General features: G+C 52.3%; 11 protein-coding genes across 11 annotated transcripts; 7 read left to right on the top strand and 4 right to left on the bottom strand.

Moving 5' to 3' along the window:
• Positions 1 to 363: 363 nt before the first annotated feature.
• J4E88_007456 (uncharacterized protein) lies at positions 364 to 3,454 on the top strand (the record flags this gene model as incomplete). Its single annotated transcript, XM_049401073.1, has 4 exons — positions 364 to 543; positions 592 to 2,076; positions 2,136 to 3,284; positions 3,398 to 3,454. 4 exons carry the CDS (start codon positions 364 to 366, stop codon positions 3,452 to 3,454), a joined length of 2,871 nt encoding a protein of 956 aa, XP_049253385.1.
• Positions 3,455 to 7,144: 3,690 nt separating this feature from the next.
• On the bottom strand, positions 7,145 to 8,138 carry J4E88_007455 (uncharacterized protein; the record flags this gene model as incomplete). The annotated part of the gene is made up of 6 exons (XM_049401072.1): positions 7,145 to 7,233; positions 7,283 to 7,520; positions 7,580 to 7,731; positions 7,799 to 7,947; positions 8,030 to 8,070; positions 8,130 to 8,138. 6 exons carry the CDS (start codon positions 8,136 to 8,138, stop codon positions 7,145 to 7,147), a joined length of 678 nt encoding a protein of 225 aa, XP_049253384.1.
• Positions 8,139 to 8,790: 652 nt separating this feature from the next.
• Positions 8,791 to 12,827, bottom strand: J4E88_007454 (uncharacterized protein; the record flags this gene model as incomplete). The annotated part of the gene is made up of 7 exons (XM_049401071.1): positions 8,791 to 8,867; positions 8,924 to 9,052; positions 9,102 to 9,366; positions 9,415 to 9,708; positions 10,205 to 12,400; positions 12,631 to 12,641; positions 12,821 to 12,827. 7 exons carry the CDS (start codon positions 12,825 to 12,827, stop codon positions 8,791 to 8,793), a joined length of 2,979 nt encoding a protein of 992 aa, XP_049253383.1.
• Positions 12,828 to 13,290: 463 nt separating this feature from the next.
• On the bottom strand, positions 13,291 to 14,931 carry J4E88_007453 (uncharacterized protein; the record flags this gene model as incomplete). Its single annotated transcript, XM_049401070.1, has 3 exons — positions 13,291 to 14,155; positions 14,203 to 14,601; positions 14,654 to 14,931. 3 exons carry the CDS (start codon positions 14,929 to 14,931, stop codon positions 13,291 to 13,293), a joined length of 1,542 nt encoding a protein of 513 aa, XP_049253382.1.
• Positions 14,932 to 15,596: 665 nt separating this feature from the next.
• On the top strand, positions 15,597 to 16,135 carry J4E88_007452 (uncharacterized protein; the record flags this gene model as incomplete). The annotated part of the gene is made up of 2 exons (XM_049401069.1): positions 15,597 to 15,627; positions 15,675 to 16,135. 2 exons carry the CDS (start codon positions 15,597 to 15,599, stop codon positions 16,133 to 16,135), a joined length of 492 nt encoding a protein of 163 aa, XP_049253381.1.
• Positions 16,136 to 16,789: 654 nt separating this feature from the next.
• Positions 16,790 to 17,596, top strand: J4E88_007451 (uncharacterized protein; the record flags this gene model as incomplete). Its single annotated transcript, XM_049401068.1, has 3 exons — positions 16,790 to 16,810; positions 16,860 to 17,057; positions 17,108 to 17,596. 3 exons carry the CDS (start codon positions 16,790 to 16,792, stop codon positions 17,594 to 17,596), a joined length of 708 nt encoding a protein of 235 aa, XP_049253380.1.
• A 386-nt stretch (positions 17,597 to 17,982) lies between these two features.
• On the top strand, positions 17,983 to 18,531 carry J4E88_007450 (uncharacterized protein; the record flags this gene model as incomplete). The annotated part of the gene is made up of 1 exon (XM_049401067.1): positions 17,983 to 18,531. One exon carries the CDS (start codon positions 17,983 to 17,985, stop codon positions 18,529 to 18,531), a length of 549 nt encoding a protein of 182 aa, XP_049253379.1.
• Positions 18,532 to 19,233: 702 nt separating this feature from the next.
• Positions 19,234 to 20,448, top strand: J4E88_007449 (uncharacterized protein; the record flags this gene model as incomplete). The annotated part of the gene is made up of 1 exon (XM_049401066.1): positions 19,234 to 20,448. One exon carries the CDS (start codon positions 19,234 to 19,236, stop codon positions 20,446 to 20,448), a length of 1,215 nt encoding a protein of 404 aa, XP_049253378.1.
• A 429-nt stretch (positions 20,449 to 20,877) lies between these two features.
• On the top strand, positions 20,878 to 21,928 carry J4E88_007448 (uncharacterized protein; the record flags this gene model as incomplete). Its single annotated transcript, XM_049401065.1, has 3 exons — positions 20,878 to 21,081; positions 21,134 to 21,740; positions 21,792 to 21,928. 3 exons carry the CDS (start codon positions 20,878 to 20,880, stop codon positions 21,926 to 21,928), a joined length of 948 nt encoding a protein of 315 aa, XP_049253377.1.
• Positions 21,929 to 22,685: 757 nt separating this feature from the next.
• J4E88_007447 (uncharacterized protein) lies at positions 22,686 to 23,947 on the top strand (the record flags this gene model as incomplete). The annotated part of the gene is made up of 3 exons (XM_049401064.1): positions 22,686 to 22,867; positions 22,922 to 23,483; positions 23,537 to 23,947. 3 exons carry the CDS (start codon positions 22,686 to 22,688, stop codon positions 23,945 to 23,947), a joined length of 1,155 nt encoding a protein of 384 aa, XP_049253376.1.
• A 213-nt stretch (positions 23,948 to 24,160) lies between these two features.
• On the bottom strand, positions 24,161 to 25,005 carry J4E88_007446 (uncharacterized protein; the record flags this gene model as incomplete). The annotated part of the gene is made up of 2 exons (XM_049401063.1): positions 24,161 to 24,314; positions 24,404 to 25,005. 2 exons carry the CDS (start codon positions 25,003 to 25,005, stop codon positions 24,161 to 24,163), a joined length of 756 nt encoding a protein of 251 aa, XP_049253375.1.
• Positions 25,006 to 25,634: the final 629 nt, after the last annotated feature.

Here is a 25,634-nt window from a genome sequence, read left to right as displayed (position 1 = left end):
GTGCGGGCGTGGGTCGGCGCAAGGAGGTGTGTGCGAGACGTGGCCTGGCCGGCGCTCCAAAAAGTGTCAAGGGCGTGTGCGGGCGCCCGAGTGGATGGCAAGCGTCCGGAGGGCTTCCAGGGAGTATAGACGCGTCGGTTGACAGGCTCAATGCTCGGGCTGGCAGGTGACAGGAGTACTTGCCATGCTACCACGCCCGTTGTCGCGAGATGCGGCTCTGCTTACGTACGCATCTCGTCTCCAGGCCCTGCAGGCATCGCGGGTAGTGCGATCTGCTAGCTGCGTATGGTGCGTCATGACCACCTGTGCCTGCATCTTCAACACCACGTCCATGCTTCACTATGGTCAATTGAGCTTCGACAAATGCCTCTACTGGTTGCGCGACAATGGCCACTCTTGAGGCGCGCCGCTGCCGCCGCTCGCCCTCTGCGCTGTCCCTCAGTCATACCGAATAGACGCGCAAACTTCGATCAATTCAAAGCATATCACGCGCCCGTTCGTCGGCACTGCGGCATAATTGTACCACCGTCTGTGGAATCCCATGTAAGGAAATTGCTCCAAACCACTGCCATAATCTAATAACGTCTCCAGCCACACGATCTTGTTAAGCACATCGCTCCTCCACCACTGGACGTCGCCCGTCAAAGGACCTTCTGTGTCTTCTTCGTCACGCCTTCGTATGCGCACTATTTGCTGGACGATGACGCTTTCCTCCGCAACGCTCTGCTGCGCGCTTACGAAAACGCGGCCGACATACCGGACCTTCACATAGATGCACTGTGTGCTGTCGTAGACAAACTCCCCGTCAGCAGGGTTGGGGAGAAGAACCCTACTCAGCCGCCTCTTGCTGGCGCGGGGTTCGAAGGAATATCCTACGCGATTCTCCCGTCCGATGTTTCTGTACCGTCCCAAGAACTATCGCCATTGGACAAGAGCGCTATCGATTTCATATTTGCCGAACACAACGTCAAGGACACCGTCTATCGTGACACTTTGCGGTTGCCTCTTGCAAATACTGTCTTCCAGACAGGCTCGCCATCCACGATGATCCTATCGACTTGGACTCTGGATTCAAATCGTCAAATGACCCCTGTATCCAAGACCAACGTTTCTCATCATGGAATCCGCTTAGTCAAGCAACAGAAAGACTCAACTCCCGTTCTCCACGTTCCGTTGATTCCACTCACAATGCCCCGCACAGTCAACGGCTGCATGGGCAACATCATCCGCAGGGTTATCGGGCCTGGTGGTAAATCTCTGCAGGCCTCGTCGGAACTTGAAAATGTTGTTCCCAGATTCTTCAAATCACGAGGACAGCCTGCGCAAGCGACTGTAGCTTGGGCATTAGTGATACCCGATGAGTTGAGGGCCATCATTGCCGCTCGAACAGATGAAATCCTCTCTGGCTTGCCAACAGACAATCAGAGTCCGGTCTCCGAGCATACAAATGCATGGGAGCGTCTATGGCGCAGTGATCCCCCTCTCTATAACACGCTGGTGTCGCAAGCACTTACTGAAGGAGCACGTCTCCATCGAGTCTTGAGTGGTGGAGGCGGATGGGGAAAGAAAGCTGGCTTATTATCGTTGGATCCTGCAGCGGCCAGTCCAGCGGCAGACCCACCAAAGGATGACGATTTTCTCGGCATGATCAGTGATCCCCAAAACTTCGAATCAACTCTTACACCCGTGGTGCGAGACGGTGACTCGATACAGTTCTTCATCTCTCCGAAATCAGATCTCGAACAGTTGGCTCAAAAGTCCGGTCACAGAGGGACGATCAGATGGGCTGCCTTTGGGAACAAGATGAATTGGGGCTGGGAGGTGGGCACAATTCCCAGCACTGTGGACTCGATCCCCGGGGAGTTGTCGCAAGACAGTCAGACCAGAGGAGACAAGATACTGTGTCTTCCTGGCTTTGGTGCACTGAGTGAAGGAGCGATGACGCTTACACAGCACTCTCGGGTAGACGAAGGCATGCTCCACAGCGTCACTACTACGGTCGATGTTCCCTTTTCTCGTTTCCGGACGATGCGTAAAAATGGAGCTACGCCTGATGAAAAGAACGAGGACGAGGACGTAGGTGAGCCTGATGTGGACTCGACCTTCCCATGAATGTGTTCTGATAGCCCAGGTAGTCAAAACATGAGAAAAATACACCGAAATCCGTGCCATCCATTCATACGCAGGTGCCGACTCACAATCTGTCAACTCTGAAAGTAGCCAGCACGTCTCCATCTCAGCAAGAAGAGCAATCGCGGACCCCTCCAAGACTCACAGTGGCGGGACTGGTTCGCAAGCTCAAGATAGAAGGCCAATCTACTTCCGGCCGGCTCCGTGTTCGGACAGCGAACGCCATATTGCGCAGATTCGAGAAGCTCTTCGATAAACAGAAGAAGAAGCACACAGCAGTCATGTCAGAGATTCTGCAGCGCCACTGTCTTTTGATGGCTGTGAAGTTCAGGACGCTTATGGTTGATGCAGCGGATCTGATGGAACAGGCTGATTCCGTTCTGGACGACATCAATCGCAAGCTTGTGCGAAGGATTCCAGCTAAGGAGCGAGAGAGGCCAAAGGAGGAGAGGCTAGCGAGGAACGCAGAGAAGAGGGAGAAGAAGAAGGCACAAAAGGCTGAAAGAGCGGCACAGAAAGAAAATCGTGCCAGAAAAAAGGACAAGACGGACGCGGTATCGTCAACAGCGACGGGGGCGCCAATCCGCAAGTTTACCTCCTACGGAATGTCCACAGCGGTGGAGATCAACGAGAAACTCAAACCCGCCGTCTCTGAAGTCTCCCGCCTGACTGAAGAGGCGAGAGCCATTATGGCTGCCATTCAAGACACCAAACCACACATCCGCAGAATGCCCGTCTCAAAGCTAGCAACAGCGCAAGCCTTCAATCAAACACTAGGCTACGCCGTTCAAGACATCCTCCGTCTGACAGAGGAAGCACGCACTATAATGGCTACCATCCAGCAACGCAAACAACAATACCAACGGCAACGTACCCAGCAAACTCAATGGCGACACCTGCGCCGATGGGGCCGCGACACTACAATCGTATCCTTGAAGCCTGATACTTCACCCAAAGTCCTCCTAGACACGGCATACAAAGCGCGCCGAACTTCGATATCCATGATGCGAGCCTTCAAAAAGCGCGTCAGGAGTATCAAAGCTCTCATCCGGCAGCGTAGACATGACCTACGCAAACTGATCAACGCCAAGTCAAGCGTCGTGCAAACCCAGCGGCGCAGGCGCATCCGACGCGTCAGCCCGCCTGTAAACGTTGTACGTTACCCATCTGGACGCCAGACAGTGCGGAATCAGACTGTCCCTGCGTTGCAGAAAGGTAAACGGTTTGCGAGGTTTAGGACTGTGATGCAACGGCAGCCGGGACTCAGGACGGTGACGCAGCAACGGCAGTCGGTGATGGAAGAGAGGAAACAGAAGAGAGATGAACTTGCGGCTACGGTGGCGGGTTGGCTTGGTGGTGGTGGGGGTGCTGGTAATGATAGAAGTGGTCTTGGATCGTTGTTTGCTACCGATGAGAACGAAGATGGGAGGGAAGGAAGGGGTGGGCGGAGGCGACGGAGGTGAGGAATGGTGGAGAGTGTTGAAGAAGATGACAGTTGCTGAAGAAGAAGTTGGTGTATATAGATGCGATCTCTACATGGAAAAGCAGGTAGTGGCGATGCTCATGGTGCACATTGATCGTTGATATCCCAGCTCTTCACATCTCTCAACGGCAAGGCGACGGAATTTGTACATCTCATCTCTTCTCACATCGCTTTGCCCCATTTTTCAGGCGTCAAACAGGTATAAATACCGTTCCAGGTCTGCCCAGCGTCCTTTCTTCATACAACAACTTTCTGAGTTCTCAAAACAGAAGTTCGACACGTTCTTGACGATGACTGCTGGCTGTCGGAACCAAAAACCTCCCAGCACCTTTCGATGTCCTCCCTTCCGAAGCTTCCAACATAGAGATCCTAGTCAAACATGCTTTTTTCGGGTCGAAAGATGAAAACGATTGGTACATGTCTTTCCGCTGGACTTCTCAAATCTGCACATAAAGAATCTATGGTTGTGCAGCCAGAAAACTACAAAACACCATTGACAACTTCATGATGGTCGTCCGTCGAGTTTTCTCTCTGCTCAAACTTCTTTCATATACCATCCTTTCTTCCACTTCTTTCTACAAGAGAATGCAGAAGATGCCATGTCTTCCAAAAAGCCCACGGTCGTTATAATGACCAGTCCTGACTGTCCAAAAACATGCATCAGACCTTTGATGTCTTTCCGCTCTTCTGGTCTTCAAAACAACTTCAAGATCCGCTATGCCTTCCTCGAGTCGAAAGCTGGCATCGTCGTTCTCGTCTCCGGTATTGCCAAATGTTCGCATATATGTTACATGGCTGCGCGACCACAAATGGGGCAAGCAGAGGGCTACAGCTGTCTTCCTTCCGGCTTTCCCTCTGCTTGACCTTCTCTCTTATACCAAACTTTCTTTCTCTTTCTCTTAAAAGGACGGATGGTTTCTATCATGTCCTCCAAAAAGCACAAGAATTTGCGTTATGGCCAGTGCTGGCTGTCCAAAAAGAAACACGACGTTCTTACATGTTTCTGCGCTTCTGATCTTCAAACATATACGATGCTCCATTATGGTTTGTCGAGCCAAGATCTGCTGGTGATTTACACCCTTATCAGTCTTTCTGCTGGACTATCTGAAATTTCACCGCTACCGTTTCATGGCTGCGCAGTCCAAAAAGACAGCCTCATGATCGATGCCGGTTCTCTGCCGCGCCTCGTCCTGTTCACTGAAATCCGACTCTTATACGTTTCTATATCTGCGTCTCGTGCTTTTGATTGACTAAAAACTCTTCGAGCGCATACAATGTCTGCTTCTCCGGCCTTTGCGAGACTTGGGCATTTCTTCAAAAGTACACTTCTCTGTTCGCATGGAGTTTTGAAATCGGCACAAACTCCCATGTATGAGTTCAGAGTTCAGAGCGTCAAAACGCATGATCACCAAAACCGACTTATCAAAAGTTTATACCAGAAGACCATGGTGTCTGTGTCTCCTGTAAGATGCCGCATACATGTCTCTGGACCTGTCCTCCTCCCGGGAAGTATAAACATACTGGGCGCCTTCCCCGTTCTTCTCCCTCCTACTACATCTACGGTGGCTTTTTCTAAAATCTTACATACACCCTGCTCATGGAACCAAACACAACAGGATATCACACTATGTCCGGTGCGTGAGCACCCGGCACTCAAATGTGTATCGCTTCTTGTCGAAATCTCCTACCGAAAGCTCCATGGCCCAAAACCATTGGCACAGCTACCTATCTTGCTTCAAGGAATTGTTTAGACTCAAAAGCTGGAATTGCCAAGTTTGTGTCCGACTAGAGGACTATAAAACATCTTCTACTTCCTCTCCGGCCTTCTTCTCTTCACACCTTTTTACAACGTTTGTTTACAAAAATACCGGACTATTGACATATGGTTGCGGAACCAGAAAGTCATGATAGCAGCGCACATGACTGTCTTCTCCTCTGAGTCTCTAAAAGGCCTGCTCACTTTGCAATGGTCTCCGCCTTCTTTCCTCCTAAAAAATGGCCAATTCAGCGCCCATGCGAGTCTTTTTCCCTCCAAAGACACACCGAAGACCGAACACAGCGCTAGGCGCGAGGTCGTATAAAACGCTCTTCTACCCATTGTCAATAAGCTTCTCTCCAACTTCCCCGGGATACTTCCAAAATATCAAAAATGTAATGACATCCAGCGATGAACAAAAGCCCACGACAAACAAGCCATGTGTGTTTCGCGCGACTTCCAAGGCTACCAGAAACCGTTGTCGTCTTCTCGCATATGTGGACGAACTCCACTTTCAAAACTCGAAAATGGAAACAGAATGGTTCTTTGCCTGCTCTGTCAAAAAACGTTAGTGAGACAATTGAATGTCTGAGAAGCTCTGCTGCACCAAACTTCTCTGGACCGCCACGCATGAGTTCGAGAAGAAGAGCGACTCCAAATGCTCAGGTCCAAGGGCGCATGTGTGAGGACAGCACTAGAGACTCACGTATAAAAGCCTCTGGATCTTGTCTGGGACTGCTTCTCTTCTTCTTAACATTACAACATCTCACTCTTATTCGCCTTTTACCAAATGTGAAACATCAACATTGGATGGAGTGAGAGTGAGAGAGTTTCGAAAAACGATGAAGAACCCGTCATGTCCGGCGGAAGGCTTACCTCTCCCCATGATACAAACGTGTCTCAAGCCTGTCACTGTATTCTCGATGGTAATGATGATGATGATGATGATCATCATCATCACTCACACTCTCTTCTATTCTGCGTTGAGCAGTCCTATAGCTGCAATATGCCATTCCATCGATCTAAGAACATGAACTTGGGTTCATGTACTAAGACGTATTAGTATTGGCTTTGAGACGCGTCAGTAGAAGTGTGGGAAGTTGCCGTGTCGATGAGGACCGATCGCACGGGTCTTAGGTCTGGCCCAGACAATACTCTCGTAGCGATGCGTATTACTGTATTCTTGTTCAGCAATCGTGGTCGGAATGTAGGAAATCAGCCGATATGTGTGTTCTGAGGTTTTGGGTCGTATAGCAAGTAGTCAGTAGCGCTTGATAGCACTCCCTCCGAACGTCAGAATCAAGATTATCATCACCACACAACCATCACCTCTCAAGTCCGCACACGCAAAGACAAACCAAGAATTAAGTAATCTCATTTCTCGCCCATGCATATCCACCTATAATAAGCCTGTAACCCTCCCAGCGCCAATCAATATCAAAAGAAGTTGCCATGTAATGCATAGCCACCCAGCTTTTGCCCTTTGTAAAACTCCGAGGCTCATGAAGAACGAGAAAACAGGAACAGAAACATGGGGTGAGTGATATATTCGTTCGACGTTGTGTCCGGCCACTGAGAGCTAGGGTAACTCAAGACATGGACCGCACGATCCCTCCCGCTACGAGGATGAAGCAAGCGAGCGTGATGCTGCTACGGTTCTCGAGCATGAGGATGCTGGGAAGGATCGTGGACGTGCGAACGAGATATCGTGTTGTGTTGGTCACTCAGGGTCGGGTCGAATCGACGCAAGATAGAACCTCTGATCGCGAAACAACCTATAAATCGACTTTCGAGGACGTGAAGTCCCAGAGCATCTTGACTAGGGAATCGGGTAGGGTGTAGAGGTCGACGTGGAACTCGCCATCTATCATTCGTTAGCACGTGCCTTGCAATGGAAGATGATGGAGACCTACTCTCGACGTCATTCTTAGTGTACGTCTCGCTGGTCTTGTTGTCGTGGACCAATGTGACGACGTGCAGCAGGTCATCCTCACCCAGCTTCTGCAGTCCGTCGGCCAGCTTCTCCATGTCTACGTTCTTGTCTCTCCGGCCCTTCTTCTTGGCGGCGTCCTTGTTGCGCATGCCGTTGGCCTCGGCGGTACCAGACTCGGCGAGGAGGGCGAGGAGCTCAGGCTTGGGGTTGCGGAAAGTCTGCAATGGCGGGTTAGCAATGTCCTGGCTGATGAATAGCACGCGCATGTGGTACTTACAACTTGGTGCTTGGCCTCATAACGCTCCGACTGGAAGTTGAGGTCGTGCTCGAGGGTATGATCACCGCCCTTGCCAACAGCGGACAAGACAATGCTCATGTCGAACTCACCCCAACCCTTCTCATCGATGCGGAACGGCGGCTTCTTGATGACTTTTGGCATGTTAGTGGCAATGCTTGCTGACGGCATACTGCTGAGCGCAGTGTCGGGCGCACTTACTGTGCTTGTTCTTCTCGAATGAAGGATGCAGGTTGTAGACGGCCTTCTCGAAGACGCTGGGCATGACCTCGTTGCCCTGGTCATCCAGCAGCCAGACCTCTATGCTCCATGATCGCATGGGGTATCCCTCAACGGGCGAAGGCTCCGCGCTGTGAATGTGTATTAGCGGCTGGCGACGTGTAGACGCGTGAGGTGAGCAAGCGCATGCGATTGCGCGCGGATTGTACGTACATGGGCTTCTGGTGAGTGATGAGCTTGACCCATCGCTTGACCTGCGCGGTTATTAGCATTTGCGCGATGGTTTTGAGGGCATCTCCAGGCCGCAACTTACGTCAGGCATCTTGTCTGATTTGCGCCGCGAGGACTGCGTAGACGGGCTGCTGCGAGCGTGATTGGTTCCGGCCTGGCTGGAGAATATATACGCGAGGTGTGTAGAGGCGGTTCACGTCGGGCGCGGTCTGGCGTGTCGGTCTCTTGCGACGAAGCCGGGGCGCGTGTAGTAAAGGCGTGGCTGGTCTCGGGTCGCGAGCTCTGATTTGGCGAGTTAACTGAGAGATGGTCGCGGGGCGGCGGAGACGGAGACTAGTTGCGCTGGCTTGGCGCAAACCATCAAGCTGTAAGAAAAGCTGCACGAGCACGGAAGCCTGCCTGACAGGGGACTAGCCCTCTGCCAGGTGAGAGACGTGATACGGCATCGGCACACGTTTGCATTGCAGGTGAGACTGCACGCTATGCAGGGTCAATTTCGCCATTTCTTGAAAGTAAAGCCATCACTACCAAGTCGACGCATTTCGTGCCATCAGGTCTTGCATGGGGGGACGCCGTTGACTACAGTAGTCGGGCCATTTAGTTACTATCTAGTTATGTGCAGGGTGTGGGTAATCTCTTCTACCACCATCTTATCATGCCGTCCCAATTCCTCATTCACTGTTCGTGCAACCCGTCTTTTCGTATCTCATCCCATCCTCCAAGTCGTTATTATCCGGCAGCATTTACTGCTCCGACTTGCCGAAAAGCGCCTCGTTCTCTTGCTGGGCCTTGATGAAGGCCTCCTTGAACTGGTTGGCGTCTGACAGATATAGTTAGTGCTCTGCTGCGCGGTTTCGTGCATCTTCTTGGACTCACTCTCGCTGTTGGCGAACCGGATGGCCAGGGTCTGAGCCTCGGGCTCGCCCTCGCTGACATCGGCCGCGGCGTTCCAGACCCAGCTGCGGTCGCTGCCGACGTTGGGCGACAGCTTCATGTCCGGAACAACTATGCACTTCTCAGTATCCGCTTTCATATCCGCCTTCATGTATCATACCGTAGTGGTTGGCGCAGACCTTGAGGGTCTTGTCACGGCGCATGACGAGACGGGTCTTGCCATTCTCCTTGTGCTTCAGTAACCGGACGTCACCAGTGCCGCGCTCCTTCCACTCCCGCGATTCCCTGTCGAACTTGAACAGCTTGGCGCGCATCTTGAACACTTGCTCCTCGAGCTCCTCGTTGGTCTTGGTGTCGACCTTCTCGGTGAGGTGGACGACGGGCTGGAAGTCGACATCGGGCTCTTCGTTCTCGGGGTCCTCGTCCTGTCGTCTTGTCAGTACATTCTCGAAAGCACCGTAGCACATACGTACCTCGCCCTTGGGCTTGGAAGCACCTGATGGCTCGTCGACATCGTCGGCCTCCTCCTTCTTGACCTTTGCGGGGCCGCCACCGAACATGGAGAAGACGTTGTCCTTTACTGCAGCCGCTGCCTCCGTCGCCTTCTCTGTGATGGGCTTGTCATCCTTGCTCTCTGTGGTGGTCTCGGGCTTGTCAGACGCCTTGTCGGTGGTGACCTTTGCGGTCTCGTCCTGAACAAGAGTCGCCGCAGGGTTGGCGATCTGCTCGGCGGCGGGGTCGGGCTTGGCTGCTTCAGACATCTTCTTCTATGAATGCGGAGTATTCGGGTCTGTGTATAATAAGAAGAGAGCTGCGTTTGTGGGGGAGATGTGGTGTGTTTGTGGGTTCTTGTGTCAACAACTGCCTGTAAATTGGGAAGTGGGATGCCCCTCCAGAACGCGCTTTACCCGGTTCGGCTCAGGGGACGTGCCCAACGCGCCTGCTCACACCTGACGCAACGTGCACCCTACCAGTCTGCACTACGTGATGAGTCAATGCGTAAATATGACAGTACGGAGCCAAGGAGATGTGCGCATCTACAAGCTGCTGTAGATGTATTGTGGTATGAGATGAATTTGACAAGTCCTATAACTCCCAAGTTGTCCTACTGTCCACACCAGGTCCCAGGGGTATATCACTGCACCCTTGTGTCTGCCCTCCTGTCCATATACGCCGCATAATCAAAACAAGACAGTGCAGAAAGTCACATGAGATCCTCCACTGCGTGCCGCCTTCCCATGTTCCCTAGACCGCCCCTCCCACCTTTGCACATGCCCAACTCTGCCCCTCACCGCCTTCCTTTGCAGACAGTCCCGCCGCCGTCTCCATCTTGCACCTCACGCGAAGAGCATTCATCCTGGCCCTTTGCATCGCTGACGATGTCCGCACCGGTGCGGTCACCTTTCGCAACCCCATCCATGTAGCATCCGGTATCTGTCTTGCCCGCTGAGCCTTCATCTCCAGTTGATGCTTAGTTTCCTGGAGTTGCTTGGAAGCGTAGAGATCAAACCCGGCCATGTATTCTTGCAGGTGCCGTGCAGCTACAGCGGAGACGTTGCGAAGGGTGTTTTGTGTATCCAATATGTTTGACATGGCGGTGTCGAGAAGTTGATCTAGCGTCGACTTGTTGTGTCCGAGCATCACCTCGAAAGATTGCCGCAAGAGAGGCTTTGAATGTGTGGCAATGCTGACATTGAACTTATCGAATCGATACTGCTGATCCAGGTCGACAATGTACTCGCCAGTGGTGGTCCGGTTGTAATGTGCTGGAACCTCTTGAGAGTGGCGAGAAACTTGAACCTGAAGTTGGGGTTTCTTCCGGTTCGAATTGAAGGATTTAGAAGGACGGAGTACAAACTGATGGTCTCCGGTGATCTGGATTTCGAAACCTCCAGCCTGACTGTTCTTCGCCTTTGGCTTCTGGGTAGCCTGCTTTGGCTGGGACGGTACGACAGTGAGGCCTCGAGCTTCGTGTACAAGGCTCGAGCGACATGAATCCGGGTAGCCAGCCGCACTTGGAGACACTGAAGCTGCGGGCGTGATCGTTGTGGTGTTGCTTTGAATCTCTGAAACGGCTGGTGACACTGACCGCCCTTGGGACACCTTTTGGCACAGCATAGGGGTATAAGCCGCACCCATGAGAAGCGCGGGGATGAGGGCGAAGATAACGAAAGCAGATGCTAGCAACTTTGCAGTTGGCCATGGTGAGCCCATCTTCTTCGTAGACGTCTTGGTCTTGTCACTAAACCACGATTTGCGGGCTGTCGAGGCAGCCTTCGTGCCCCGTGCCTTCGCTAGATGAGGACTAATGAGTGCGAGATGGCGATTAAGCTGCGATGGCTCGAGTTGGTCGAACTGGTGGATATCGAGGGGGAGTACCTCCTTCAGCTCGTAATCAGTGTTCGGGTTGTCTCGCCCTTCTACGCATACCCGTAACGTTGTAGTGTTCTCATCAACGGAAGATCCAGCTCCGAAAGGATTGGTCTCAGCAAGTTCGATGCATGGGATTGTCTCGCGTTCGAATACTTCCTTGGCAGATGCAAGATCTTGCTTGTCAGCAGTGCTATCAAGGACGCTTGGGTGACAGAGGACCACAAGGTCTGGTCGATCTGAAGAGTGAGTAGACAGGCCGGAGCCGAACATGAGCTGTCGTCCATCTTCCATGATGGCGAGAACGTGCCTCTTCTCGCGCGACTTATGAATCTCCATTTTGGCACAACGATCAGCGTGCGGGACGGGGGCATAGGGCTCGATGTGACCGCGGACCATGACCGACTTCGAGGCGCTAGGGTAGGCAGCGAGCGCTGCGCAGATCTTAGAGGTGATGGTGCCCTCTGCCCACTTTCCACTACCAATATATAGTATTCGGTATGCGTCTGGGGTGGCGAGAGGGTCCTTGGACAAGGCTGTCTTGACCGACAATCTAATCTCTTTGCAGCCATAACGGTCGAACACCGGTGGCAGCTCGTCCGTGTAACCTGCCGAGCTCTTGATGACGCTGCTTCCATGGCTTACATCAGAACTGCCCGGGTTCTGCTCTTGTAGTACGAAATGCCTTGAGCTCATGCTCCCACTCAGGTATGGAGGAACTTCTGTCAGAGAGGAGTCTTCCCCAGATAGTATAGGGTGTACGTGGGTTTGCTGCTCTTGGGATTCGCCGTGCGAAGAGTATGTGCTATCTTGTAAGTGATTCTCGCCGGCTTCGTATTCGACGTCGTCATCGCTGAAATCGTCAGACGTGTCGTCGGGCGTGGGACCGTCGGTCGACGCGATCGACTCGGTGTGGGCTTCGTCGTCGGACATGTCCATGACGCCGTCGCCGAGCAGGTCATAGCTGCTGTCGTCGAGAGAGCTGCCCGCCTCTTCTGGGACTCGGCGCTGAGTCGACCTCATCATGAGCGTTTCAAGATCAAGCTTAGTGAGCGAGTGGGCCACCTGCACAGGGGGGAACTTGAGATCCTGGGAGGAGTTAGGCTCGCTGGAAGACATGTCAGCCTGTTTTCATGCGGAACCCAGTGTGATCAGAAGTTCAAAGCGATCCGAGTGTGGTGGAAGGAGAGAGGGGGGAACGGTCAAGGTGAGGTTGTGGTGGGCACCAGGTGGACGCTGCCTAACTAGCTGCGGGCGAGGCGCGTATGGGGGCCTTCGGGAGGAAGTGGGGACCAGCGGGAGCAGGTGACAGCACATACCAGATTGCACACTGATAGCGTGATAAGTGAAGTGCAGGACTACAGAGATGCTGTCAGTGAATGCGAGAGACGAGCGACTGTTCAAACTGCTGCGAGTTGTGGTGACGACAAGGTGCTGATGGACGGTCGAGCTTAGGTGGGATGCGTATGGGGGTAACCCCGCATAGTCTCATAGTAAGCGATAAGATACGGAACATGGTTCACATGGCCAAAGCAGGCCACCTCATTCAATGGAACTGAACAGGCGCGCTGCAATCTACATCAGCACAACAATAAAATTTAGTAAGATGCTGAGGCGATGCAGATTCCCGGTCCATCTACTTTTATCATGCTTTCAAGAAGTTGATGTTCAACCTTGCCCTTGCATGGGGTGGGGCCGTCATCTAAAGCAAGCAATCCCATGACCAAACAACGAGGGGATCATTCAAGAGCAGAGCTGTTTTCAACTTGTTCGTATTCGTTCTCATACACTGTGTCGCCAATGCGTAGAAAGTAAGTAAGCCTGCAACGACGCCCGCGTAGTCCTGATGCTCTATTGAAGGGCGGCCCAGCCCGTATGCAATGCCAACACCTGACGCCTTACTGGAAAGAGGAGTAGATGCTAATGTTCCCGCAAAATGCTAGCCTGAAGCTGATAGAATATCACGCGAGAAGGAGAGATCATGGTCCGTCAGGCCCAGGTGATGCCCAGCCACCAGCCACTTCTACCCATTCCGTGAGGCAGGACCCTTCTTTGCCCTCTACGTCGACAATATCCTGGTCGCATTTGCAGCGACAGCCGACACCGTTTTCCTTGACTGGGTCATAGGACGCCCAGTACTTGTCTTCTTCCAGTCGCTCCTTCTCGTCGAGAGTCGTTTTCTCAAGATATGGCTCTCGGGCGAGTTGTCGCGCAGGTGCGTTGGCGGGACAATGTTGGATGGTCGTATGCCGGTATCCAAAGTCGCGGAAGTAGTGGATATCCTCAGGGCCAAGTAGTGCACCAACAGCTAGCGAGTGGATGGGCGCATCTCCCCATCTCTCCATCCAGAAGCCGCCACTACGATCCATCAACTCGAAAAAGTCATTGTACTCTTTGCTGCGGAACCAGTTCAGATTGGCGATTTCGAAATTGCTCCAGAAATGGCACATGTTGTATGATTCGCCCTCCATGTTCTCTGGGTGGATTTCAGGCATGGCCTCTGTGCCGAACTCGGCATCCATTATATTCTGGGGGAAGAAGTTCTTCTTCGACTTGGGCTCTGTCTTGGGCGCCTTCTCGTCCTCCTCTTTCGGCTTCTCCACAAACATCTCCCACATGCCCTTGGAGGTCAGGTTGTTGTTACGCTTGTAGGCCGAGGCATATCGCCAGATGTTGGGGACGGTTTCGCGTAGCTCCTTCACCGCGATGGTGAAGCCATACGTCTTCTTGTTCCGGATCATGTGGATAAAGGGATCGTATGTGATGTCGCAGAAGTACTTGATCTCAGGCTCGAGGCGCCAGTACCAGTCGTATTTGGCGAGTAGTTCGTGTTGGTAGAATTTACTGTCCGTGTTAGTGGCAATCAGAAGAAAGCATGCTAGGTTACATACCCCGAGTAGAACCTGCACATGTGATGGTAGCTCTCCATCCCACCGTACATGATGGCCCTGTCACCCTGCTTGGCGATTCCTTCCTTCGCAACATCGGGATCTACCCAGTCGGGGAAGCCCCATTGCTCGGGAGGGATCTTACCCCACTCCACTGGAGCACTGACATGGGCCAAGACCGTCTCCCTGAACGTCTCGTTGAAGTCTCCGTCGTTGAGGAAGACGTATGGGTAGTGGAACCACCGATTGAAATGTCTCTCAATCGACTTGACCGACTGTATGACACCATCCAACTCCTTGTTTCTCGCTAGGACTACGAATGCAGCGTTTGCTCGGGGTCCGTTGACTTGCGGCTCGAGGCAGCCTACCGCGAATGGCTTATCGTACTTCTCGCTTATCCGTCTGCGCATTGTTAAATGTTGTTTGGATGCTGTGGTGATAGGATCTCACGTACCTTATCGAGGGAGGGCCGCCGGCGGGCATGTTCATAATGCCCTGTGAGTCTGGAGACTTTACGAACAGAATTATGATTATTATTATAACGAGACATGGAAACAGCAGCACCAGGCCCAGAGGTATCGACACGGATGAACTCCCCTTCAGCCGTATCCTGCGTCGAAAGAAGGACAACCGTGGGGAGTTCTTTTCGGCGCGGCGCGGTAGGTCGTCCAGCTTGTCTAGACTGTCCTTTGAGGTCGGTAGCCTCCTCGTCATGTCTTGCAGGAAGCCCATGGTGGTGCCTAAGTGGTGGCGTGTCTGGTATGCGATTTCCTGCCAATGGCAGCCCTACTGCTCTTTGGCCCAGTCGCAAGCGGTGCGGAGCGAATTCGAGGGGTCTAGAGGACGTCGACTGAATGCGACGGTTGTGGATGAGGAAAGGGCGACGTGTTCAACCCAAGGAGCTTGGTCGATAACGAGCGTGTGGGTCGTGACTCCAGGTGGGTGTACGACTATCGAGATCGGTTGGCGATTGGCGTGACGGGCTCGAGCTTGTAACCCTGAGGGAGTGAAAGGAGAGAACAGGGTCGTTGAATGTAAATTATTAGCGGCCGATGATTGCGTATGCGTTTCGAGATCTGCTAGTTGACATGTTCCCTGTCGGCGGAACGCGCCAAGCCCTTTAGCACGCATGCCGATAGCAAGTGCAGCGGACCAATACGTTTCGGGATGGGCTTTCACCCGCCATATCTAGGCACCCGACTAGACATCTCGATGGAGTGAATGCTCTCTGGAACCAAGAGTAGACTGCAAGTGCATCGTAAACTATCCGCAGCTAAGGCGGCGAAGGAGCCGCACGGAAACCCGCCGCTAAGCGATCGACACGACATTCAGCCAAACGACTAATCTAGACCCTTACGTGCATGCCGTGTCAGCACATCCCTTGCACTACAACCACCATGAGCTTCAAAGCAAAAGACCTCCATTTCGGTAAGTTTGTGTGTAACGCAATCGTATCATTCGCTAACTCGCCACAGACAGCTCACAACCAGCCTTCTTACAGCGGCTGCGCGGGCAACTCACCAGTGGAGACACAGCCCGTCATGAACATCCAATCGCGCGGAATAAGAGGATGAAGAAAGACGACGACGAAGATGATGCGCCTACGTATGTCATGGAAGAGACGAATCAGTCGCTGAGTAAAGAGGAGTATGATGCGCTTGTCTCAGGCAAAGATGACAAAGAGGGAGGGGAGCCGGCTGCAGACGAGGCTGGAAAGAAGAAAGATGGGGATGCGACGTCGCAATCCAAAGATAAGATTGCTGAGGTTGGTGCAGTCTCAAAGAAGCGCAAGGCGGCAAAGATCATCGGAGATGACCAGGACGAGAGCAAAAAGGGGGAAGAAGCGGATGTGAAGAAGCCAGAAGCGAAGTCCCCGAAGAAATCGAAAAAGAAGGCCAAAGCTGTCAAGCTCACTTTCGGCGAAGATGAAGGCTGAAGACGATCGCATCTCAACTGTTAGATATCACCCACTTGTGAAAGGCGATGCATCGATTCACACGGCTATTCTGGTTTCTCTACTTGACGCCAGTATTAGATCAGGCTGCGCGAGACCATTGGATTTGCCGGTTCCTCGAGGGCAATGATCGCTTTCATTCATCTGCAACTTCCCGAGGTCCTCGCGTGGTCATGCAGACTGGTTCGCAATGGACAGCATCAGCGACGCGATGCATATGGCGCAAAGGGGAAGGGGAAGCTCAAGCTGAGTCGTGTGTACTCTAGCATAAAGCTCACTTTAGAGCATGGAATGTCGCATACGAGGGCTACGAGCTACCAAGGTCCTACCTTTCAAGATGCTATGAGCACATGGGGCAATGTAGTGAAATTATTACATGTCAATTTCAACCGTGACGGTATACCATTACTTCCCACCGCACAATTTCGATCTCCTTTTGACCAAGCTATGCAGCATGTCATGTCTGACCTATCACAGTGGCCCTTCGTGGTTAAGAGGCAAGATCTCAAGATGCTGCCAAGGTCGGAACGTTCCGATCGGAACGAGGATGTTAACCCAAGCGCTCGGGACTCCGCAAGGAAGTTGAAGCCTCCTGCATGCGGTTTCCCTTGTCCGTCCACAATTCTGCCATACAACATGGCGAAGTTTTCGCTCGAGGTAATTCACACAATTACCTGTCCCATCACCTTTCTCATCCATTCTCCAGGACTTTGACAAACACATTGAGAACCTACGCGCGCAACTCCTGTTTCTCAATGAGACGCTCGATGCGACGGATCACAATGATCCCGACTGGTTGGCGACGGACTTGATCTCACTGCGAAACAAGTCGGGGAGGTTACAAGACGACATGAAGAGATTCAGGGACCAGCTCGAGGACGAAGGTCTGGCGGAAAAGAAGAAGGTATGCTGTGCCGTTTGCGCACGCGATGCCGAAAAGCTAACAAGCGACAGGTCAAGACTTCAAACAAACGTCTTAGTATTGAGGGCGCAAAACATGCCTCTACTACACCAACTGCGCAACCCCCGAACTCCAACCCGCATGCCATATCTCCTCTCGTGGATCAATCGCCCACACCACGCGCAAAGCGAGCCAGAATCGAAGACGACTATGTTGTTCAACATGTCGATGTCACCGAGGAAGTGAATAGACGGTTACAAGAGAGCCGTTTGCGACGCTTGATGCAGACGCCGAGCACTGCGCAGAAGCGGAAATTCGATGCATACGAGGATGGACCCAGGTCAGACGGGCCAGCTGGGACGGATGAAGAAGGGCAAAGAGGTGGACAAAGTGGGAGCGAGTACGAGAGAACCCCAACGAAGCGGCTGAGGAGTAGTGGAACCTTTGAGCATCTAGGAAATAGGACAGAGGACAGGCCAGGGAGGCAGAGTCCACGCTTTGAAGACAGAGTCGACGTGAAGAGGAGGAAGTTCCAACGATAATCAGCGAGAGATTTGCGCGTCTTTATGAGGTCGATTATGCATGATCGGGGCAGAATTGGACAACGGCGTCACAGGCATGGGAAGGCGAAAACAGCATATCAATAGGCGCATTTGAATCATGAGCAGTTTAAACCAAGTCACCTTGTGCACTGAGTACTGTTCGCGTGGCTTCAGATCTCCGCAGCACCTCCGCTCCGAAGGGGAAGCTGCAGCCGAGGCGGGAGCTAGCCGCCGTCTTTGCATCATTGAACTTTTTGACATTGCGACCACCGAACTACTCTGACATCACCCCTTCACTCTGTCTGCTCGAACTCCTACACACGCATTAGATCTACTCCGACACTCGCTGCCTTTTCAGAATCGACTGGGCGCACACATACTCCAAGATGGCGACACCGAACCCCGTCCAAAATATGCCCATCCCACCAGAAGAGCGCCTCGCTCTCGAACAACAAGCCCGATACCAGCGCATAACACGTAACCTAGCCATCGGCGGCCTCGTAATATGCCCAATAATAGCCATACTCCCACCACGAAAACTAGACCTCTATACATTCTCTCTAGGCATCGGCTTCTACCTCTCCGCCGATCATCTCATCACACTACGAACAGGCCGCGGCCTCGTACAAAACCTCAGTCCAGTGCGAGCCATGGAACTACCGACCGAACGCGCAAAGGAGATGCAGAAGATATTGCAAGAGGAAAGGGAAAAGAGTCGGAGGACACTGGAGCGGAAGGAAGGGCAAGAAAAGGGTATACTTGGGAAGCTGTGGATGGGTGATGAGGAGGAGGGTTGGAAGGAGCGGCGATTGGAGGAAGAAAAGAAAGCCATCGAAGAAGGAAAGAGTTATGGTGATATGATATTTGAACAGATTTGGGAGGTTTGGAATTGGGACAAGAAGAAGGGAAAGGACGGCGAGAACAAGAAGGAGTGAACACGTCTTTGGGTCTGCAGAGCCGCATTCTCTTGTATAACACGGATGTACGATATCGCCTTTGGGAAGGACTGCCATCCATTGTGCCCTACGTTAGGGTCTCCGGGGCCGACCAGTTGCGGGAACACGTTTATGAGGTGATGACCTAGATGTCTTAACGAATACAGAAGACCTGAATCTTTGACAGCAAAATGTCTTAAGTCGAAAAAAGCAATCAGTGAATCGTCTCTCATACAGAGCCTTCAGATGCGATTCGGATCTGCAACACTGTTGCGAGACAATGGATGCGCAGTGCAGCTGACTGGCGAAATCAACTTCTGACAAATGTCTCGAGCATGTCGCAACTAATTCTCTACTTCCCATCACAGCAAATAGTCCTCCTATGACAAGATAGCCAAGGATTACGCGAAACGAGCCTGAGCACTGACTGTATGCACAGGAGCGATGTTTGCCTATCGACCACGTACTCAACGTAGGCATCCGGCCATTGGCCTACTCCAGCGCCACCATCTATGCTCACCAAACTCACCGCGTCGTGTTTCAGCTCAGGCCAACGGAAGGACCAAACAGTAATTATATCTGGACATCGTTTACGCAGCCTCCCATTTCCTGTGTAACATCCTTCCCGTATCGACAGAGCCGCAGATCTCGGTAACAATACGCGCTTTACTCATTATTGCATTCCTACTGGGAACCTACAGAATGTCTCAGCCAAACGCGCCACTCAGTCACACAGCCGCCGATCTGTTCCTTCCATCCATGGACGGGGAGGAACAGCTCTCTCAAGCCGACTTCAACGAACTATTCGGATCAGATGGCTCAGGGCAATCTATCTTCTCGACGAACAACAGCGATATACTCGATGACTTCAGTCTTACATATGAACACGGTGCTTTTGCAGCTGTTGACTCACCAAACACCTCTACAACTTCGACTCCCAACTTCTCAAATTACGACTTCGGCCAAACCGCCGCGGCATACCCGACTCCCGGACCAAGTACACCCCATCCCTACCCGCTAGATCTGCAACGAGCCTTCCCAACAACAACTGATGATCCAGACCTCAACGATCGTCCTCGGCCTATGCGATCTCAAACAAACCATGCCTACCTCCACTCAGAACAGCCATCGCAAGGCTACGGTCGTCGTCGATCTTTGAGCACTGGCGATACAGATCGCATTGCCGCAGCCAACAGCATCACCAATCCCACTTTCGTTCGGCTCCAAGCACCGCGTGCGAGATCAGCCACACCAGAACACAAGAGAAGGCATGCTGCGCTCTTCCAACATGGAAGGAGTGTGAGTCAAGGTCCGGCGCCGAGAGGAAGGCCACTCAATCCAACAAGCATACCGTACTATACGTACAACGATACATTCGTCGCTGACATGTTCTCTACTCCTATTGGTACGCCGCTGAACGAGATGAGAGATCGCCGGGATCTGAAACATGGCACTGGTCACAACAGTGCCGGCATGACAGATGTTGCAGTTCGCTCGGATAACCCGGTCATCCGGCATATGACACGACCTGATGAACTTGCACGAAGCAGACAGATCATCGAGATTGGCGCTCTAGCGGTTGCCAGTCACTTGACGCTGGATCCTAGACTTGGGCTACAAAGTCCGACCACAAACCGCGCCCAAATTCTCAAGAAGCTCGCCGACATCGAAGAACATCTGGAAGACAAAGAAGCAAAGGAGGCTCTTTCTGCGTGTAAGACCATCCGAGACGCTTTGTCGAAGAAGATTGAAGCTGAGTTCATCGATACAGCAGACGAGGTGGCAGAAGATTATTTGGAGGCTCCCAGTAAAGTACTTGAAGGAGCGCAGTATGGTATTTACGACGGTCACGATGACAACGAAATCATGGGGTTGTTGATGAGAGAGAATGGCGTTGATTGCCAGGAGACTGGATAAGATTCAACAAAACATTCAAACCCGATAAAGCCGGGCGTCGAATGAATAGATGCGAGGCGTAGCGCTATTGGGCTGAGCGGATACATGGTTGATTTTGGGCTATACATGATGTGAATAAATACCTAGGTACCTCTGATGCACAAGAAACGAGCTGTGCTGTACATTGGTTCTTTAAAATCTTGCCTGACACAGAACCTCATATCCCGATGCTGCTGCAAATTCGATTGGCAGACAGAGTCTTGTTTCTGTGAAGACTGAGAGCGATGTGAGTGCTGCATCTCGTATTCCAAACACGCTAGCTCGCGACTTCACATGACCCATGGAAGCCGCCCCACCCGCCCCAGCTTACATACATACAGACCCAGCCACATAACCTCAAACGTGTCAACACGGGTGACCCTACTACAATTCATCATCGTACCTCTCATCATGATATTCCGGATAGCGCCTCTCGCTGCGATTCTCGCGTTTGCGCGATGCGGAGCTGCTGAAGTCGCACCGGAAATTACGACAGTTGCGGAGGGCTACAACGTGATTGCCAAGATCCCATGTGTTGGGTGCCCTTTCCTATACCAAGACACATCAAAAGGCAACGATGCGCCATGGGCTCAAAGAAAAGACGAAAACGCTCTGGTAAACCATCCCTACTGTCAAGGAGACCAAATCATCCGCTAACGTGCCCCAGCTTCTGAACGTCTCCCTTCCCTACGACTCAGCGCATCTAAGCATCAACAATGCCCTACTTTTAGGAGACTCCAAGATTCTACCGAAAGTGTACGTTAACCAAGTCTTGTTGGACACATCGAAAGATGATCTCGACAAGCTCGTCGCATCTGATCAACTCGACAACCTTGGGGGCGCTTATTTTGGCGCTTCATACGCCTACTCCCTGCGCCACGTCAAAGACTCCAATGCATTGGTGTTGCACTTCGATATCATGCAATTGTGGACTGATCTGACTTCTCCGGAGCTCACAATCGTTATGGACAGAAAAGAGCAGAAGATCCTAGAACTCGTCCTTCTGCAGCGTCCCCTGCTGTCCGCCGGTGACCCAGCAAGCGCTTACGAGATTATCCGCGCTGCACTCATCTCACGCTCACAGTCAAGCATAAACGGCAAGCGCATACAAAAAACGGCAATGTGGTTCCATGATTGGGACGACAATGGCAAGAAGGGTACAGCGACTCATGTTGTCAACTCGGCTTCTGCGTCCTTTGTAACCTGGCTTACTTCCGGTATCTGGTCTCTATTCATCTTTATTCTCGCAGTCATGGCGCTGTTCGTCGTCGTGTGTATGTTTTGCATTTTTGGGTGTGGATGGCACAAAGATGAGTATGAAACAGCACAACACGGCAAGCGCAGCAGTGGGAAGGGTGCTTGGGGCGGAAACGACATTGAGGCCGTGCGGAGGTTCATGACGCCTGAAGAGCTAGGACTCCGAGGCAGTGGGAGGGTTGTGGGGGTTGGGAAAAGCGATTGATGGACTGCGAGATGAAGAGCCATCATCCAGTCCGTGATCCTTCCTGATTGACTTCCTTTCTGACCTCGGCTCGATCCTCGTGCGTTCGATGCGCGACCACTTTCATTATCATCGTCGTGTTCTTGAAAGTCTCGAAAAATCCTGCTGCAGAGCCCACTTGGCAATGGCACATCACGTTCCCGACCGCTAGCGCGTCACCGTCGAGCCCACAAACAAGAATACCCCTGGGCAGATCACCACGCCAGCGAACACATCTCCCGCGCTCACACCTCCACGATGGCACTACCATGACTGCGACGATCTTCGGCGGTCCAAGCCAAATATCTCAAATAACCGTTCACGCAAAACGAAAAAGCAACCGGCTGCGACGGCCATGTTGCTTCTGCTAGCGACGCGCGACGTCATTCCGTTACTCTCCGCGCGCCGCTAAACGTCATTCACCCAAGCTCATTTCAACGTCGCGACTCGCACCGAACCCTTTCATTGCTCGATCTTCGTGGAGGCCACGGTTAGTCACATGGCTAATTCCAGGCCAGGGAGCTGTTGGTCTCGATGCGCGTCAACGTTGGTAAAGTTTGACAGCAGTTCATCGCAAGGCATCGTCATGGTCTGGGCTTGTGAGGTATGACCGCATAGGTTTGGATGATATGATAAAGACCCTCAAGTTTGCATGTTGGTGGAGTATCATCAGTATAGTAATCAATATCATCACTTAATTCACAAGGGTGCTGTCCTGCACATCCACCGAACACGCACAATGGCCATCACCAACACCACATCCACCGTCCAGGCAATTTTCGCCCTTCATGTCGTTACAGCAGGCGGTGCCATCATTCTCATCCTGGCCGCTCTTGCGTTGTTCGGTCGTCAACTCGTCGGCGGCCCTGGACGTCCCCGTACATTCAAGAAGTTTAACAGGTCAACTCTGAACAGGCACAGGTACACCAATCCATGCCCCTTCTATCCAATGTCAAGTCAACTAACACACAACAGCTCCACGGGCACTCAACTCTTCCTCATCACGGGTCTCACAACCCTCATGATCGCCTACGCCGCGCAATCCTCCATCGTAGCCCTCCAATCCCGCCTCCCCTCCCCCTTCTACATCACCTCCGCCTACGCCTACCCCCAATACACGGAACCCTTCGGCAACAACGACTCCATCAGATATGGAAAGATCATCTCCATCCTCTCCTTCACCTACCAAGGCGCCATGATCATCATGAACGCCTGCATCGTCGGCGCCATCTGGATCCACGCCAACCACGTCCAGAACAACGGCACTGGTATCAAGGAGCCTGGTGTCCTGTCTTGGGCTTTGAACGGCTTCTGGATGTTGGCTATCCTTGCTCTTGGCTTTGCTAGCTGGGCTGTTGGTCTTGCGCGCCGCGGTAGTGGAAATTCGGCGTTGGCGTACCCGAGTTTGATTGCTGTTGACTACATGGTGAGGACGCTTTACGTTGTTTACGTAGCCACTGTCATCGCTGCGTCGACTAGTGCTACTCTTGAGGCGATCCTGTGCTGGATTGGTATCAAGAAGAACGGTGTTGTCGGTGTAAGTTCACTCCCCTTTCCTACTGCGCACGACTATATACTAATAACATCTAGAATCGCTCCAAGTCAGCCCTCACCCGCTTCGTCATGCTCGTCACCCCCATCGTCTGGGTCCGCAACGCCTTCTCCATCGCGCAGCTCGTCCTCCTCTACCGCAACACAAACAACTACTCGCGCACCACCAACCAGGCCCTCGCTTTTCTCTTCATCATCTTCGGTGAGCTATGCGATCTTGGTATCTTTGCTCTTGTTCTGCTCGGCGCCTGGAGCTTCGGCCGCAAGGATAACCAGAGGCCTGAGGTTGTCAAGGAGGCTAGGTACAGCGAGAGCATGAGGGAGAGCGCGTACATTGCCAACCCCAATGCTGCTTATGTTGCCGACCACGATACTGCTTACGTTGATGGACCTGCTGGACCTGCGTTTGAGGCGGGTAGGGGTCCTACCTATATTCCCCATGTTAACTAAGGGAAGAATGATGATGTTGTACGATATGTACGAAACGTTGGAAAGAAATGATTTTGAAGCGTTACAAGCGTATTAGCGAGTCTTTAGGTACGTAATTGTTAATGAAGTATTCTGAAAAGAGTCCTCGTTCACTCAGCGCATATAACATCTCCGTCTTCCATGTCCTTGTTGTAGATGAACAAAACTGCGATTCCTCGCCCTCCTTATCTAGTATCAAGTGTCTTTGGGCGCGTTGTCAAAGACGGTAGACGGGGTGCTCTCTGGCTCCTTGTCGGCAGGTTCATCGTTCGTAGCAGGGTTCGTCTTGCGACGTTTCGCGGATTGTGAGGGGTTTGGTCCAGACGCGCTGGTCGTCCTGTTGATCTTCCTGTTAGCCGACGTACGGACAAAAATACACTGTTGTCTTGCCTCTTTGGCTTCGCCTTGTAGCATGGCTTGTCCCCATGGCAGTGGTACAAGCAAGCTTGTAGAATCACACGCTTGGAAGGACCAGAGCCGAGAATGTGACAGCGGTACGCGTAGCCGTGCGATACCATTGCGACGAAGTCTTGAGGAAACCTCTTGTAGTTGTTAGACCAGAGCTCGTACTCGGTGTTCCAGACAGTGAAGTCTGTGATGAATCTGCGTAGCGGGTCCTTCGCTTCTGTGCCGTCGAACACAGCTATAGCTTGCTCGCAAACCAACTTCATGCGATCTTCAGTCTCTGCACCGTCGCCCCATTTGATCAGAGCATCTATCAATGTGTCTCTATACTTCATATCACCGAGGTAATGACCAAGAAGATAGCCCTTGATTAGACTTCGCCCTTCAGAGATAGACTTGCCATCGCCCTCGGCTTTCATGAACAGGCGTTCGGTGTAGAGCCATTGGTTGTAGATCAAGAAGTCTTTCGATTGAAAGTCTGTAAGGACGGCCGTGAGTTCTGGGTGCTCGCGTTCATCGTTTTCCAAGCATGCGTCGATCAACGTAGATGAATCGCGGATCAGCCTTTCGTGAACAGTGAAGTTCTCGTGATCGGGTTTTATGCCGACGGTAATCGTGACCACTCGGTTTCCCATACTTCTCTTATCAGCAGAGCTGAGTGAACGCGTGCACTGTACTTACCGAAGCAGTTTGCGCTCTGGGTAGAGCGACATCGTGGCTGAGAGGTGCTGCGTGTTCGCGCGAGGCGATGGGAATGCGATAATGACGCGTGAAAGCGCAGAAAGTGGTGGTGGTGGTGTAGGACAGCAGTCGGAGTGGTTGGAACAGCTCTGGTTCTGAGAAAGGTGAGATACGGAATGAGGCAGCCACGTGAGGTGGATGACGTGTTGTACACAGACTCTCGTGAAGAATGGAAAGAGCACCCAGCTTCTCTCACCTCACCCTCGCATCTAATCGGTGAACCAACTCTTGATTACAGCTGGAATGCATAGCTTTATGTTGGTCTGCATTCATAAAGTGGGTGCAGCATATCTCCCAAATTTTCTCTCGTGTGTCATAATGCGTGCGGCATCCTTCTCCTTCCATACCACTCACGCTAGGCGTTCAGTCTTGCGCAGAACCTCATCAGTCGAAGCAGATCGTGTACCATTGATCCAGGTCCACACCATATACAGTCCATTATTACGCTCGTCGCTTTGCGTCTGGTGACTCGGCGTCGTCGGGTGCTGCACGCTTCGTAGCAAGGATAGATGACCTACACTCA

The sequence above is a fragment of the Alternaria novae-zelandiae genome (genome assembly GCF_023758075.1).
Source record: "Alternaria novae-zelandiae strain BMP 2774 chromosome Unknown scaffold_15, whole genome shotgun sequence".
NCBI classification, from domain to species: Eukaryota; Fungi; Ascomycota; class Dothideomycetes; order Pleosporales; family Pleosporaceae; genus Alternaria; species Alternaria novae-zelandiae.
This window is presented reverse-complemented; position numbering and strand designations above follow the sequence as displayed.